The following is a 16219-nucleotide window of genomic DNA, read 5'->3' as shown; positions in this document are numbered from 1 at the left end:
GAAAATTCCCCTGTTTATGGGTTTCTGAATTTTGGTTTGAAAATAAATTAATCTTTGGTAGAAATGTCACCCAAATTGAAAGGCTAATAATTTTGACAGAATTGCTATTATTAATAAATCCACTTACTTCTTGAACATTTGTTCTAGCAAGAGTCTACAAGGCCAACATAGTAATTTTAAGGATTGGTAAAGCTTAGATCTTGAAGAGTACAAAGCAAAGATTACACAAGTCATTTGATGTGAATACTATCAATTTTCTACAACAAAACATTGGCCTTTCCAGTTGTTTTCATCTTTTATTACATATTTAGCTTTCTTAAACTTAATCTTTAGAGACTTTGTATTACTGGCTCCAGGTAAATCTTAAAACTAACTCCGTCTATTGAAACACTGAATGCATAAAGATTGTCCAGAGATACAAAGATAATCTATAGTTTTTCTTTTCCATAAAATTATATATAGAAGGCATTCATTGATGTTCATTCTCTACACATTTTGAATAGCATATAGTAATAGTTAGGAAATAGTGTTTTCTTGGAATATCTTCTTAGGAATCAGGGATTTACTAAGATTTCTTCTAAAAGCTTGATCTGGTACCTTTTTTTAATCATTGGATGAGTTCTTCTCCAGCTAAATAGCTATTTCATGAAGGATTTTGCAATTGATTGGTAAATGGCTGGGATGTAATCAGATCAGATTACATATCGATAAAAGCAAATAGTTATCAATATTGCAAAAGATGTCAACTAAACAATCAAGCTGAGCCCAAGATGTTTTATAATGATATATCATGCTTAAGCTCAGAGACAACACAATGAGATCCAATTGAGTCCAATCATTTATTTGCTTACATCTAATGATAGAATCCTGCCAAACTTAAACTATACTTCTTTTACTTCTTTTAATCTACCAGATATATATGAAGAAAGATTCTATGGTGTGGCTTTTTTTTTAGTCATTTTATTGAGATTTATAGGCCGCCCTTTTCCCTGAGGGGACTCAGGGCGGCTTACAATCAAAGGGAAGGGGGTGCACTATCAAAGACAAACAATATGTGAACAAAAGAAAGAAAATAATAAAAACACAACTTGCATTCAACAGTCAACACTCGGGCGGGTAAATTGGGAACCTATCCCCAGACCTGATGGGAGAGCCAGGTCTTGAGGGCTGTGCGGAAGGTCTGGATGGTGGTGAGGGTGCGGATCTCGACGGGGAGGTCGTTCCACAGGGCTTCCCCATTCCCCATCCATCACAGCACTGTGCAGTATCTTAATCTGAGTTCATCTTTGGGAAAGGTGTTGCCAAAGCTTTTATCCACCAATTTTCCAAGTGCACAATCTATCACAGATATATATTTTTAAAAAGGGATTGAATTTGATTGCTATTTTTTAAAAACTTAAACCTATATTACATGTGAGATTCCAATTCAATGACCTAATAAGGAAAACTTTGTTGACACTAATTCAATCTTTCAAACTGAACAAAAAGAATATTACTTGAGTTCTATTTATTTATTTTAGAGGTCTTTCACTCCAGATCAATTATACAGCTCTATGATTCTACATTCAGTCTTTGAAAAATGATTTTGAACATTGTTCAAGAAAATAGGAAAATATAATGTTTAATTAATTCAATCAAAAATGTAGGATCAAATTACTAACTTGATTTTTAATGGTATAAGCTTGAAATACTGGTATGTTTTTGGATAAGATATTCTGCAGAGTTACAGGTGAAACTCAAAAAATTAGAATATCATGCAAAAGTTCATTTACCTTAAAAGGTGAAACTAATATATGAGATAAGACTCATTACATGCATAGCAAGATAGTTCAAGCTGTGATTTGTCATAATTGTGATGATTATGGTGTACAGCTCATGAAAACCCCAAAAACACAATCTCAGAAAATTAGAATATTACATGCAATCAATAAAACAAGGATTGTACATAGAACAATATCGGACCTCTGAAAAGTATAAGCATGCATCAGTACTTGGTTTGGATCCCTTTTGCAGCAATTACTGCCTCAATGCGGCGTGGCATGGAAGCTATCAGCCTGTGGCAGTGCTGAGGTGTTATGGAAGACCAGGATGCTTCAACAGTTTCACCTTTTAAGTTGCATTACTGAAATAAATGAACTTTTGCACGATATTCTAATTTTTTGAGTTTTACCTGTATGCTTTTGTGGACTCTCAACATTAATTTTATATAATAGTGAAAATGTGTAACATTGAATATTTAATAAAAAAGTTTTAATTTAATAAAAAAAGAGTTTGCAAAATTTATAAAATCTTGCCACAGTGAAACTTTACAATATCAGCACAAGATATTGAATGAACTTTGTTGTGAGATTTGAAAATCTTGTGATTTATGCCAATCTGAAAATATAGTGGGGTACTGCTTTGATGGTATATGGAACTGTAAAAGCTTCTTGATCTATGGCTCAGGGATGAAGGCTCTACCCAAATCTCTTCAAAAAACTATGCGTGAACATCATTTAAACATAATATGCACACCATAGTATGTGTGAAGAAATAATAAAATTGAACATAACCTGTTTGATACAATTGCAATTTTTCCACATTCCAATGCAGATATCAATTCAAAGGAAATATCTGAGCAATATATATTGGGCTTGATTCTTGCTAATAAATATGCATAAACGTGAAACTTGTCAACAGGAAGAGAAACCAGTAGTAAAATTTGAGTCTCCATTGTTACCCAGTGGATCAGACTGGTGTGTGGAAAGACCTATGGACCTTTCATTCCTGTGGAACAAGTTTTATATGCTGTCTTTATACTGTGAAATGTATTCTGCTTCCGCCAGCCCTCACAAAGGACACAAATATAAGGAGACAACAGAAATTTTTAATTGGAATCTATTGGATCCTGACATTTTCTGATGTTCTCAGGAAAAAGCTGAGTCTTTGGTAAACAGATACTTACTCCAATACCATTCCAGTGTTTTTTTAAAGAGCCTGAAATAAATTAGTGCACTTCTGGCTGAGATAGATCTTAGCTATTGCACATAATGCAATATTTTCTTTTAAAAACTTTTATCTGGAATGTTTTTCTTGTCTAGAATATGCTGAATGAACATGTTTTATAGCTTTTCATAACACCGTAACATGTATTATGAATTGTGTTTGCATTGTTCTGGCAAAATATGAAAGGACGTTAAAGCCAACAAAAATGTATTCCTTTAGTTTCAAGCTAATCTAAATAAACCAGAATGCTGTCAATTGATAATCTTGCAATGTGCTAGAGGCAGAAAATTATTGAAAAACAGAGAAAGGAGGGGGAGGGAGAGTTGTTATGCTGTAATTGAATATGGAATTGGTCATAAGCATGGCAGTGATTAAATGGGTTACCACATGACTCCCCCAATTTAATGACCTTTTTTTGGGTGGCAGCCATTAAGTGAATACTTTATATGGCTATTTTTTGCTGGAAACTAAAAAACTCCACTCAACTTAAAATTATGGACATGTGATGGCAGGATACTGCAAATGGCTATCAATGCAAGTAAGTGTCCAAAATGCAATCATGCAACCATGTTCACACTCTGGGGTTGTAAGTACTTTTTGTGAGTCTGTAATAATTTTAAAGTCGCTAAGCAACGGGTTAATTGAGGACTACCCGTATTTTGTTTCTAACAGTGCTAGGAATACACACATGCACTTGCACAGAAATCTTTTAAATTTGTGATGACTGTTTTAGACAATGTGTTGGCAACTTCTTAATAAACTATGACATTTTTACAGTTGAACATCTTTTTAAAAAATGGATTAATCCAATAAATCTAAATTATTTGATTAGTAGTTTATCACTAAAATTACATTTTTTCACTTTGGTATAAGATCTGTCTTCTTTTCAGCACTATCATTTCCCTCTCCGATATTCAGTAGGATGATGAACTAATGAACCAAGCTGCAGTAGTTCACCCAATTACTCTTGTTCTTGTGCAAAATGGCTTACATGGGCAGACTTCATAGATTTCACTACCATTTAACTTCTGAGTATGAAATGTCAGCTTTATCAAGTTACTGAATCTGAAATGTCAACTCCATCAAGTCACTGAGTAAACTTGCTGCCACTTCTTTAATAGGTGAATACGAAGATGAATGTTAACATAATGCTTAAGTTCTCAATTTCTCTTAAGATTCTTTAGGGCAAGGATGCCTCAATTGTTTTCCTGACCACTTACTGAAGCCTGCAAGGTGGCTCCTTTTTTTCTTGATAAAGAAGGAATATCCAGATGCTCCAAAATTATAATACATTGCAAACTGTAAACCTGTAAAAACTGTAAAATTATTATTTAGAATGCTTAATTTACCAGTATGGTTAGTTATAGGAATGGATCTAGCCATCCAACAGATCTCTGCCAGACCAGGCTACCAAAGGAAGGGAGATGCCACTTGATTTATCCCTTGTCAAACAATGGCCCAGAGGTTTCTGGAGTAAAGGGGCAATAAACCCATTTAGTTCTGAATGGAAAGTCTTGAGACTTAATCAACATATTCATACGTTGCAACAAACATCAACTAGTTTATCTTAAGATAGCATTTCTAAAATCAATGTTTCCCTGAAAATAAGATTTTTTGACCTCCAAAAAACTCTTATTTTCAGGAGATATCTATTCCATTGTCTTACTTTGTGGTGACACTGAAAATTCCACCCAGCAAGAGCCCGTGTGGCTGCTGTGAACCAACTTCTTCTGTGGCCCTTGCTGCTGCTTGCATGTGGTGCCCCCAGCCTCCATTTCAATGTCATAGCCTTTCAGGAAAAGCCTCTACAGCTGAGAAATGAGCTCCGGACTGATGCATGCAGTGCCCTCCCAGCTTCTGTTTCACCATCAGAGGCCTTTTGCTGTCAATCCCAGCTTGTTTCTCAGCTGCGGAGGCCTTTCTTAAAGGCCTTTGATGGAAAAATGGAGGCTGGGGGAGATGCGCGCAAGCAGCAGCAGAAGTGGGCAGGCAAGGAGATGCAGGTGTCAGGACACGGGGTATCTGGTTGTAACTGTCCTAACGTAAGCAGGGATGTGGAGCAGCTCTACACCCTCCCATCCCCAGCCCAGCTTGATTTTTACCTGTGCCTCCCCCCCATCTCATGCAACCAGATGCAATGGACTGGGCAGTCTTAACTAGAGCTTAATTTGGGGGGGGGGGGTAGGCCTTATATTGGGTGCACATGTAAAAATCAAGGTAGATCTTATTTTCAGGATAGGTCTTATTTTTGGGGAAACAGAGTAGTAATTTTATAAAGAACATTGGGAACTAAAAGACAAACATCAGTGTTATAGTATTTCATTTATGTGTTTCTTATACAAATCTGGTTTGCTGTTATTAAATAATTAATTAAAGCACATGATTACTTTCAAACTTTCACCTGAAGTCTGTCCAACCACATAAGAGCAACAAAAACAAAGTCTTTTCTGATAAAATTAACTTTATTGAAAATGAAGAACACAAGTGCTGTACGTTTTCATTTCAGTTTATTGCATTTCCTATTTAGATATCCAATGTTTACTCTGCATTATAAATTTTATGAAGCATTTAGTAATAAGGTACAAAAACAAAATTGTCTTCTTCACACAAGTGTTGCAAGTAATCACAGGAAACAGATGCTTGAAATGGAAAGACTCTTGAAAAACATGAAATGTTTGTATACAAGTACTATCAGTAGATGCTTGTCTTCGCAGTAAACATTAGCCTTATGCAAATCTCACTTGAATTCACTTAATTAAGAAGCTGAAAAGAAAGAGAAAATGAGTAAATGCATCAAAAATGGGCACATATGTAGCTCTTACATTACTCTTGTTAGTAAAAATTAAGATTTGTAACTTTGGAGGCTGGGAAAAGCTAATAAATATTAGCATATTAGAATTACAATCCAATCATATAATGAATCTGTACAAAATGGAAACATTTAATGATGTTTTAAATTGTCTGAAGAGCTGAAAGGGGGAAAAAGTAGATATTTCACAAAGTATATATTTTGCAATATAAGGGGATGCCTTAAACATTTGTGACAAATATTAGGTTTTAAAAAACAAAACTGCAATTAAATAGTGGTAAAATTACAAGTATGTAATCTGTGGATTTAGGCTGTAAATGGGTATCCAGTTTCCTTTAATATTCTTAGATAAAACTACTAAAATATAGCAGCAAAATTTATAATTTTTAGCAGCATTTATTTTTTTAAACAATCTTTCCTCAAAGATATGCTAATGTATTATAAATGTCTCAGCCTCTGGCAAGATAATAAAAATGTTAGGCTTTCACAGGTTTATTTTTTTTAACAAAAGCAATGCCAGTTAATATAGTTGCCTATCTCCACTTCAAATAATTAACACTTTTAATTATTTCAGCATAATCATTTGGAATGATGGCCAAATGAATTCAGTAGAATTTCGTCTGGAACAAGATTTTTATCAGTGAAGTCTTATCTAACAAAAAGTGATTAAACATTTTGTGACACAAGAAATAGATGGTCTTACAAAATGGCTTCCCTGAGGTGGCTTCTATTTTCATAGTAGTTGCTATTATGGCCACAAGTTACTATTTACTAGAACACACATATGTGTAAGATGTTACCAAAATTGTCACATGCACATATATTCCAATTTGCTTATTCCTTATAATTATTTTGTGCATGTATGTTAACTGAAAACAAAGTAATTTTATAATTGGTTAATGGAAAGGATTGCAGTAACACAGAAGCTTGCCCACTGTATCTGAAGATCCTTGTGAGCCTAGGTCTATTTACATTATTTTGTTGCAAAAATGATGAAAAATCTATTAGTTACAAATATAGCACCATTCTCCCATTCATGTTTTCTATTAAAAGGTGTATATTGTACTTCATTTGAACCTTTTAATGAGCTAACAAAATAATCATAAATAGTAACCATTGCCAGCCATGTACAGAATTCAATTTCGCAACACCACATAAACTATATTTTTATATTTGCTATCAGAACATTTCTTTCTTCTTCCCTGTATGCTAGAGACTTAAACATAGTAACTTTTTCCCAAAGGACAGTTACTCCATTTTCTTCCTCTCTTTCTCACACTTTTCAGAGAGATATTGTAGAGATAAGGAAAATGCTACAATATTATTTTTCAGATGCAGTGACTAGTAATGTCCATAATGTCCTGAGTGTCCTACTATAGATTTATACTAAGGCATTTCAATTATTTCACTTTTTCCTCTTCAAAGAATTCCCAACATGCCAATTTGAAATTTAATTTAAGTTATAATCAGCTGCCCTTTTTAATTGCAGACCAAGAATGGATTTGTTCTTTTTATCAAATAACCCCAAGATACCTTTTTTAGTTAGACATTGCCAGTGCAAACCTAGTTGGCATATTCAGTATGTGATTAAGACTCATTTTTTTTGTTACCAATGTGAATTACATTGAAACATCCTTTGAATGTTCTTGAATCTCAGATTTAGAGAGATGTAGAAGAGAGACTCAGCTAATCCACCACACAAAGATGATTTAGATGTAAAAGATGTAAAGAGGACTGGTGGCTAAAATGTATGATGAACTTTGTGGGAGCTAACAAAGAGAATGATTTGGGGTGATATGATAGTTTTCCAATATTTGAGAGGTTGTCACAGAAAAGGGTCCACTATTCTCCAAAGCATCTAAGGGAAGGGCAAGAAGTTACAGATGGAAGCTTATCAAACAGAGATCCAACTTGAGAATTAAGGAGAAAATTCCTCTCAATGAGAACAATCAACCAGTGGAATGGCTTGCCTCTAGAGCAGCGGTTCTCAACCTGTGGGTTGCAACCCTTTTGGGGGTCAAACGACCCTTTCACAGGGGTCGCCTAAGACCATCGGAAGACACATATTCTTGAAAAAATACGGAAAACATAAAATAATTTTATCATTGGGGGTCACCACAACATGAGGAACTGTATTAAAGGATCGTGGCATTAGGAAGGTTGAGATCTACTGCTCTAGAGCTTATGGGTGCTCCATCATAGGAGGTTTTTAAGAAGAGACTGAGCAGCCTTTGGCTGGAATCATATAGGAATGGTAAAAAACAGACTAAGAATACAAATTAAAATAGCCAGGGAAATGGTAAGAGAACACCTGTTTGCTCAAGACAAGTTTAAATTAATAGGACCAGGTGGATTACATTCCAGAGTTCTGAAGGGAGGCAGATGTTATCTTGGGATTTTTAAACCATATCTTTCAAAGGTCCTGGAGTACCAGAGGAAAAGGACCAAAGGTTTGGAAAAGAGCTGATGAGGTACACATCGTGAAAAAAGAGAAGAAAGTTCCAGGAAACTACAGATCAGCCTGACATCAATACTTGGGAATATTCTGGAAAAGGTAATCAAGCAACACATCTGTGAACATCTAGAAGCAAGCAAAATTATAACCAGAATTCAACATGGGTTTGTCAAAAACAGATCATGCCAAGCAAATCTTATTTCGTTCTTTGACAAAGTGACTAAATTAGTGGACCAGCAAAATTCTGTGGACATAATATATTTGGATTTCAGCCTTTGGCTGGAATCATATAGGGTTTCCTACTTAAACAGGGGCTTGGACGGGGCTTAAATAACATTTATCAAAAAGTTAAGGACTGCTTATGGTTCCCATTAAATTTTATATATAGGGGTAAGTCATAGCTATTTGTGGTGTTTCTAATAACACATTTGTTATTTCATGTTTATTCATATATATGAATAATATTTACACACACACACACACACACACACAGATTTTTCCACACATTTTATCTCTTCACTGTCAATTTCTATATGGATATTTCTCTTCCTTGCAGTGGTCATGAGTTTGGTCTTTTTTTGATGTGCAATTTTTGATGTTTAGAGATCAACATTCTTACTTTCTTCTTGATAAGATGTTCCAGGCCTTCTCCAGTTTCTGAGTGAAGAGTTGTATCATCAGCATGTAAAAGATGTTTTTTCCACCAATCTTTACCCCTAATTTTGATTCTTCAAGATCCGGCGTCCTCATCAGCATATTAATTCGACCAGATGTGCTGGTATTCTCAGATCTTGTAGGATTATCCATAGCTTTTCATGATTAACACAATCAAAGGCTTTCTTGTAGTTGATGAACCACATCTAAATGATATTTTAATGTTCAAGATATTTTTCCATGATCCAGCAGATCTGCAATATGCTCTCAAGTGTCATGACCCCTTTGAAAGCCAGCTTGGACATATGGCAATTCCATTTCAATATTGATGCTAGATGTTGTTGTATAATTTTAAGCAATTTTAAGAATCTTGCTCATGTGAAGCAATTGTGTGGTAATTGGAGCAATATTTAGAGTCACCCTTTTTCGGCAGTGGAATGAACCCTGAGGGTTTGCAACCCTGTAGCCACTTGATGGTTTCCCAAATTTTCTGGCACAGACCTCTAAAGACTATAGGGGATACAGGTCTCAGTAATTCTGCAGGGACAATGTCAACATTTTTCAGTCTTCTTGTTTGGCAATTGGTTCATTGCCCATATGACTTCTTCCTCATGGATTGCCAGTTCTATTTCTACTTCTCTTTCATCTTCAATATTCAACATTGCATTTACAGAGCAACAAATGATGATTGGATCTTTCTGACTTGCATAAATGCATTCCTGGTGTGAACCTTCATGTAATCTTCTTAGTAGTAGTGTCCAGTAGTTCAAACCTATATTTCATCTCAATTTTATGTATAGTAGAGGTTTTGGTGACATCAAATTTCTTTGGAGGCACTGACTTTTAATTGTGCATAATTTGACTTTAGTCTTTGCCACCAATAATTCATGATCTGAATCACAATCAGTACTTGAATATATCTTAACAGCAAGGACTCAACTGGGCCATCGATGAGTGTATAGAATATAGTCAATCTGATTATGGTGAAGTCCATTTGGTTGCAAAAGTGGAAAAGTGGCTCTTGGGCTGTTTCAACCATTTATTCAGTTGGAAAAATTGTACCAAATGATCACCTGCATTGTTCCTCTTACCTAGACCAAAATGATTAGTGATCCTTGTCTCTGTTTGTTTGCCAATTTTTGCACTGAAGCTGTCCCAAATGTAAACAATGTTTTTAAAGACATTTTTTCATAGTTTCTTGGACCATGGGATAAAAGCCGTTTCAAGCTTTGTGCAACAATTGTTGGGGCATAGACTTGGATAACTGTGATGTTAGGGGGTTCGGCACAAATTCTGATGATCATAATTCTATCACTGATAGTGATAGAATTTTATCTCTGCTCTAGCAAGTTTCTTGCTTGCAATAAACACCACTCCATTTCTTTTCCTGGTATCATGTCTGAATAATAGACAGTGAAGTCCTCAACTGCAACAGTGCACACAAGCCCTTCTCCTGTGACCAGAGGCTATCTGCATGGAAAGGACAAGGGGGTATCTGCATGGAAGGGAGATTTTCTCTTTTTTTAACAGAAGAGAAAAAAAGTTTCTAACGAACAACAGAAATGGGATGTAAAACATAGTCACTCAACAATAGTTTTATCACATTTTCTCCTTCAGGCCTATATGTATTTTTAAAAAATGTTTTTATACTATATGTCACTCTCCAAATTCTTACAAGTTGGAAAGTTACAAAAACGCAGTTAGCTATGTCAATGTAGAGGAGTCATGATTGAAATTTTGAATGAATTATATCTGTATTTGCATCAGCATCTCTCTTCCCATTAAAACTGCAGCAATTACTTGATGTTACCTGATGATATTTACATAAAATATTATGTAAAATGTGTAACTGAAGGAAAAAAAGTGTTTGAAAATGAAATTTATTTCCAAGTTTACTTTTGGTGCCTGCTAGAAATAGTAACCAGGAATACTCAGAAAGAAGAGGGGAAAGGCTACTTGGCCTATGTCTTCAGAAGTTGAGTTGGCAGATGGGAAAGCAGGAAAACTGGCACTGCTTTTCCCAAACCCACTGATTTGGTAACATTGCATTCTGTAATGTTAACAAATGTTCCCTTGCATTCTGCAATGTTAACAAATGTTTTAGATCAACCTCAGATTATGGGTCACAGGATAGAACTGATTCCTCCTGATAATACTGCAGCATATATGACTGGGATACAAAGATCTTTAACAGAGGACAAAATTGGGAACAAGTCCTTTTCTTAGTACTCAGAATGTAATTTTGGAAACAACATGTGATAATTTCCCAAATCAGCCAAGATAGTGGGATTTGAAAACTGAAGTATAATTGCATAATCTTCATTGGACATAGGCTTCATTGGACAATGCCTCCAGAATGTGCTTTCTGTTGACAAGCAATACTATTGGCAAGCAAATGCTGTGTCTGCCATATTGCAACTCCAGAGTCAGTTTGCAGGTTGGACATCTATTCCAGGAAATATGCTTTTCTTACTAATCTTCAGCAAGTAAAGTATTCAGCTCCAAAATCTTCTTGAAATGGAATGACTCATAAACTGATTTCCCTCACAATCTACTTTAATTCTAGCTGAAGTCCTATCAGAAACATCAACCTGTTTCATATTATAGAATGAATCACTGTTCAGAAAGGCTACCTGTTTCTACTGATGCACAGAATGTCCTTCATATTGTTATAATTTGCTTAGAATTATCCTAAAATGTAGAATGTAATATATTATTATGTGCTCATCTAAATAAAAGTTTCATACATAGTTACAGCATATTTGTTCATAAATTCATAAGTCTCAGGGAAAAAGTTGGAAGCACATTGCTGGCAGAATGAGGTAACTTGAATGGCTTGGCTAAGTTATTTGTGGCTTACCTGTATGGATAGCCATGGTATTTGGAGCGGAATATCGACAACAGGAAGCTGAAGAAAAAAACTACCAGACCCAATCCTACTAGGCATATTACTGGAAGGAAAAAAAATCTGTTATCATAAAGATATTATATTCCATATTAACTAAAATGACATACAGGCATACTTTGAAATACATGAGGCTAATTGGGTCATTTCTTGTTATCTTTTTTATATTATCAGTGGCAAGACTATAGTCTTTTAAGAAAAATAGATTTTCAGCAGATTAGCTTTCCTTAATAATATAAACAAGAAAATGGCCATCTATAAGAAAAAGAGGACAAAAGGCAGCAGTTAAGAAAGCATTCCATAATTCTGAAATGTTCATTATTTTAGAGTATTGGGAAGAATGGAAAATAAAAACAAACCAGGGCATTTTATTTGCCCATTGTTCTCAAATCTTCAGCATCCAGACCATGGCATACTTTAAAAAAAGAAGCAGAAGAATTGTCCAGGTCTTATTATATTAAGGGGTAAATTAGACAACCCCATGTATATTTTCTTAATCACAACTATGGGATTTTCTGTATGAAGATTACATTCTGTTTACATATCATTTTTGTTGTAAAAAAAATCCAATGTATTTTTTAAAAGAATGTTTAATGTAATTTGCTTGGAATATGGATGTAGCTTGGACCGGCAACATGTTAAAATCCTCTGCTTTCCATAGCAAATGTCCAATTATCCACTTAACTCTCTCCCCTATCACCACCATTATCTACACATGCCACCCCTTCCCATTTCATTTTAAAAACACAATTCAGTCAACTGTTAATTGCAAGACATTGTACTGGCTTAGTAAATTGCTCATTACTTTACTTTTAAAGTAAGCAATAACACCACTTCATTATTAGAATTAAATTTTCTAAGCAAGGCTTTGATGATTTCTAACTTATTGTTATATTAGCACTCACCTTCATACTAGACTTTAGCTATTCTGTCAATTCAGAAATATCTGCTACAACTCATTTCTTTTCTCGTTCAAAGCGAAAGTCTGCCAACTCCCTTCTTAATTTTTCAACTGGCTCACTGGTATGCATCAAAGCTGTATCAACTTTCTGATTATTCTTTTTAACATTCTTTATCTCCTTGGCCCATCCTAGTTACAAAAGTAGTTTATAAAATGACTGAAAGTTTAACTCATCAACTTGGAATGGAGCACATTTCAAAGAACTCTTTCAAGTTCTCCTTTTTATTTAATACGATATGAAAATGTCACTCCAGGTGTGAATTCAGTTTCAAGCATCCTCTTTGCATAAAAGAAGGGTGCTTCTTTTATATTTACTATATCTGGTTCTTTAATTAGAGGAGAACGACAGACAGACTACTGATGCTTAAATGTGGAGAAATGATTCCACATTCATATATAAAAGCTAAAATAGCTTGGTAGTTGGCAAAAAGTCAGTGCAGACAGAAATCTATAGTTATCCCTTTTGAAAGGCTAACTTTCAATGTAGCATATTACAGTGGAATACAGTGTAAAAACTTGGCTGTTCCAGCAGGCCTGGGGCTGTTGACCTCACCGTTGAGGTCCAGCCCCGATTAGAATGAATGTATGAGGGTGTTGCTGTTTTTAAACTGTTTCTTTTCTTGTTATGTGTTTTTTTTCTCTCTTATTTTTTGTAAGCCGCCCGGAGTCCTTCGGGATTGGGCGGTATATAAATATATTTAATAAAATAAATAAATAAATAAATAAATAAATAAACTGTCCACTTCCACCCACCATTTGGGGAATTCAGCCACTGCTAAGAAAAAATAAAGGATGCATACCTGTATAACAAAGCATGGCTAGTTCTAAATGGCCCACAAGTTCTTTATTCTGCATCAAGCAGCTTATTCAATAGAAGGAGGAATGCATTTCAAGTAACTTGTATGCTTTTGCTCTTATGCTGCCAATATATTCACATTTAAAAATGCTGTGATAAACATGGGCACAGCTTTTAATAAACTGTGGGTTTCCATGGCAGTTTGCCATAGTTTCAATTATATTTTAATGAGAAGAAAAGAAAATATCCATTTAGTCATCAAACAACTTACTTCTCCTTTTCCCAACATCTCCCTTGGAGGTAGCAGCTTCATTCAAAAGAACCATTCCCATGGTGATAGCAGCATCGATATCATTGTTGTCAAGGAAACTATAGAAATGTTGAAGTTTCACAAAGCCAACAGTTCATCTTTAACATTAGCAGGTATTAATTTAGTGGTTTTAAAAAAAACTAAAGGTGTTTATCAATACTAAATGTATGCATTATTAATTACTATCTATAATACACATGTTAATGCTTATTCCCCCAAAGCTACATTTAAATTATTTCATAAAGTATGTCTTCATATGTCTTCAAGATGGATAGGATCTACCCACTATACTTCAAGAATGGAATAACATTACTGCATTCAGCAAATATTTTAGTCACTAAACTTTTAGCTCTTAATTGCTAGCTTTTACAAATGCAAACAAGAATATAAAGAAATAATGTAACCAATTTGCAAATATCCTTAAGCTGTTCCTAAAATTATTTGAAAGTATATCAACAAAAAGGCAACTTATACAACTCTAATTAACATCTGTTCTGGTCACTCAGTCTACAACTAAATAGGATTGATGCTTTGTGAAAGCTGCTATTTATTAAAAAGAAAGTAAAAAACCCAGTAATAAACAAAATCCTTCTGGTTTTAAAATTGTTCATTTATATACAGTATTTGCCAACAGTAAATCAGAACTGTGATTCTTGTAAAAAGCTTAATTTAACTTATTAAATTGTTTGATTTTAGGTAATATTGAGGGGAAATGTTTACTGTCCTATTCACAGCATAAACTGAACTTGTCAATTATTATCACAATTTCATTTGTGCTTGTTACATTTCACCTTAACTTCTTTGTGAAAATAAAGACTCAGCAAGGGTTACACATTCACTTTTCTATCAGTAAAAAGGGGAGCACAACTCCAGGGCCATTCTAATGAAACTGATTTCCTTAATCCCTTTCAATCTTGGTGCAATCCCTGTTTTGGGACATTAAATTATTTGTTTGATTATAAAGCATATTTTTTGTTATATCATCCTATGTACCCGTGAAGCAGGTGAAATATAGTGTTTTAAAAAGTAATCATCCGTGAAAACCAGTGTCAAAATTGTTTGAGAATTAGCAGGTTTTATTTAAGAAAAGAAATTTTTAAATTCTAAGGTTTGATTGGACATATGCCTTAAGCACATTGTAGTTGCTGTGGTTTTCTTATAGAATATACAAATAAAATAAATGTCAATGCTTAATAAGCCTTTAACAGACCCACATTGTACCATGCACTGATGTGCTTCTTTTTCCCATTTTCTCAATTAATAAAACTAAAAAAAAGAAAATCACAGTAAAGATGCCTAAGGCAGAAAATCCAGCTGGTGCCTCCACAAATATGTTAATGAACTGAAAAATCAAGAGTGGGATGTATAAGGAGGAGATGATTCAAGATCTTCCTCTTCTTTCCTTCTCTTTAATAGGTTCTACCACTTTTGATTTTGGTTAGTTCAAAGGAGCTTTACATTTACTTCAGAAATGTAGAGTGCACATATAATTTGGGCATGTATAATTTTTTCAGATATTTTAATTATTTCTTATATTATGACTTGGTCGGCAAGAGGAGTCTAGTCAAAAACACATGTACAATTGCTTCAAGATTTTAAGGGAACATTGTTTTTCTGTTAAAAAGTTTTAAAGACAAAATCCATCAAGAATGTTTTTCTATCTGGTGACTTATCAAGAAACAAATGCAGTTTCATAACATACTGGGGATATACGAGTGATCTGAAAGCATCTAAACTGAAGATGATCAATAGATAGCTTCCTGTGAGCCATCAGTTCCATTTTGGAGGGACCATCAGATAGTTTAAAATTCCAGCTAACTGAAGCAAAGTTTGGGTAATAAAAAGTTTGGAACACTTAGAAGTAAGCTGCATACTCCAGAATGCTGCTGATAAGTTGCTGTCTTTCTCTAGTTCACATTTCTTATATTAGCTATAAGAGCTTTTTTTTAAAAAAAAAGACAGAAATAACTTAATTTTATCAATGTCAGAGACTCTGGCATTTCTACCCATATAGCTAAAAAGACAGAAAAATAAAATTGGCCAAGTTTCTTATTCATTGTATGTGAGCAGGCAGGCACTTGGCCTTCTTGTCCTTCAGGCAACTCAACTGGAAAATTGAAAAAATAAAATCTTGCTGAAAAAACAGATGCTACATCTGAACCTGAGTAAATAAGTTTTAGTGCATAAAAAAATTAAAAGACATTGGCTTACTATGAGTTAACCATTCAAATACTCATTTTAATTTTTAAAAGATGAATGTTTGGTTGCACTATGCATTGTTGATTAGTCCAGATTGAACCCAACTCAACATTTATTAGATGTATTTATGCATAGGGTGATAATT

General features: G+C 34.3%; 1 protein-coding gene across 1 annotated transcript in view; it reads right to left on the bottom strand.

Annotated features, from left to right (window-relative positions):
- Window positions 1-5426: 5426 nt before the first annotated feature.
- TUSC3 (tumor suppressor candidate 3) overlaps window positions 5427-16219 on the bottom strand; it is a 162617-nt gene continuing 151824 nt past the window's right edge. The window contains exons 8-10 of the mRNA XM_032224370.1: window positions 13837-13911; window positions 11764-11854; window positions 5427-5748 (exon numbers count right to left, since the gene is read on the bottom strand). Coding sequence (XP_032080261.1) covers window positions 5733-5748; window positions 11764-11854; window positions 13837-13911 — 182 coding nt within the window. The 3' untranslated portion in view covers window positions 5427-5732. The remainder of the gene's footprint in view (window positions 5749-11763; window positions 11855-13836; window positions 13912-16219) is intronic.

Source organism: Thamnophis elegans, chromosome 9 (assembly GCF_009769535.1).
Source record: "Thamnophis elegans isolate rThaEle1 chromosome 9, rThaEle1.pri, whole genome shotgun sequence".
Classification (NCBI taxonomy): Eukaryota; Metazoa; Chordata; class Lepidosauria; order Squamata; family Colubridae; genus Thamnophis; species Thamnophis elegans.
Note: the sequence above shows the minus strand (reverse complement) of the source record. Positions and strands in the feature narration are given on the sequence as shown.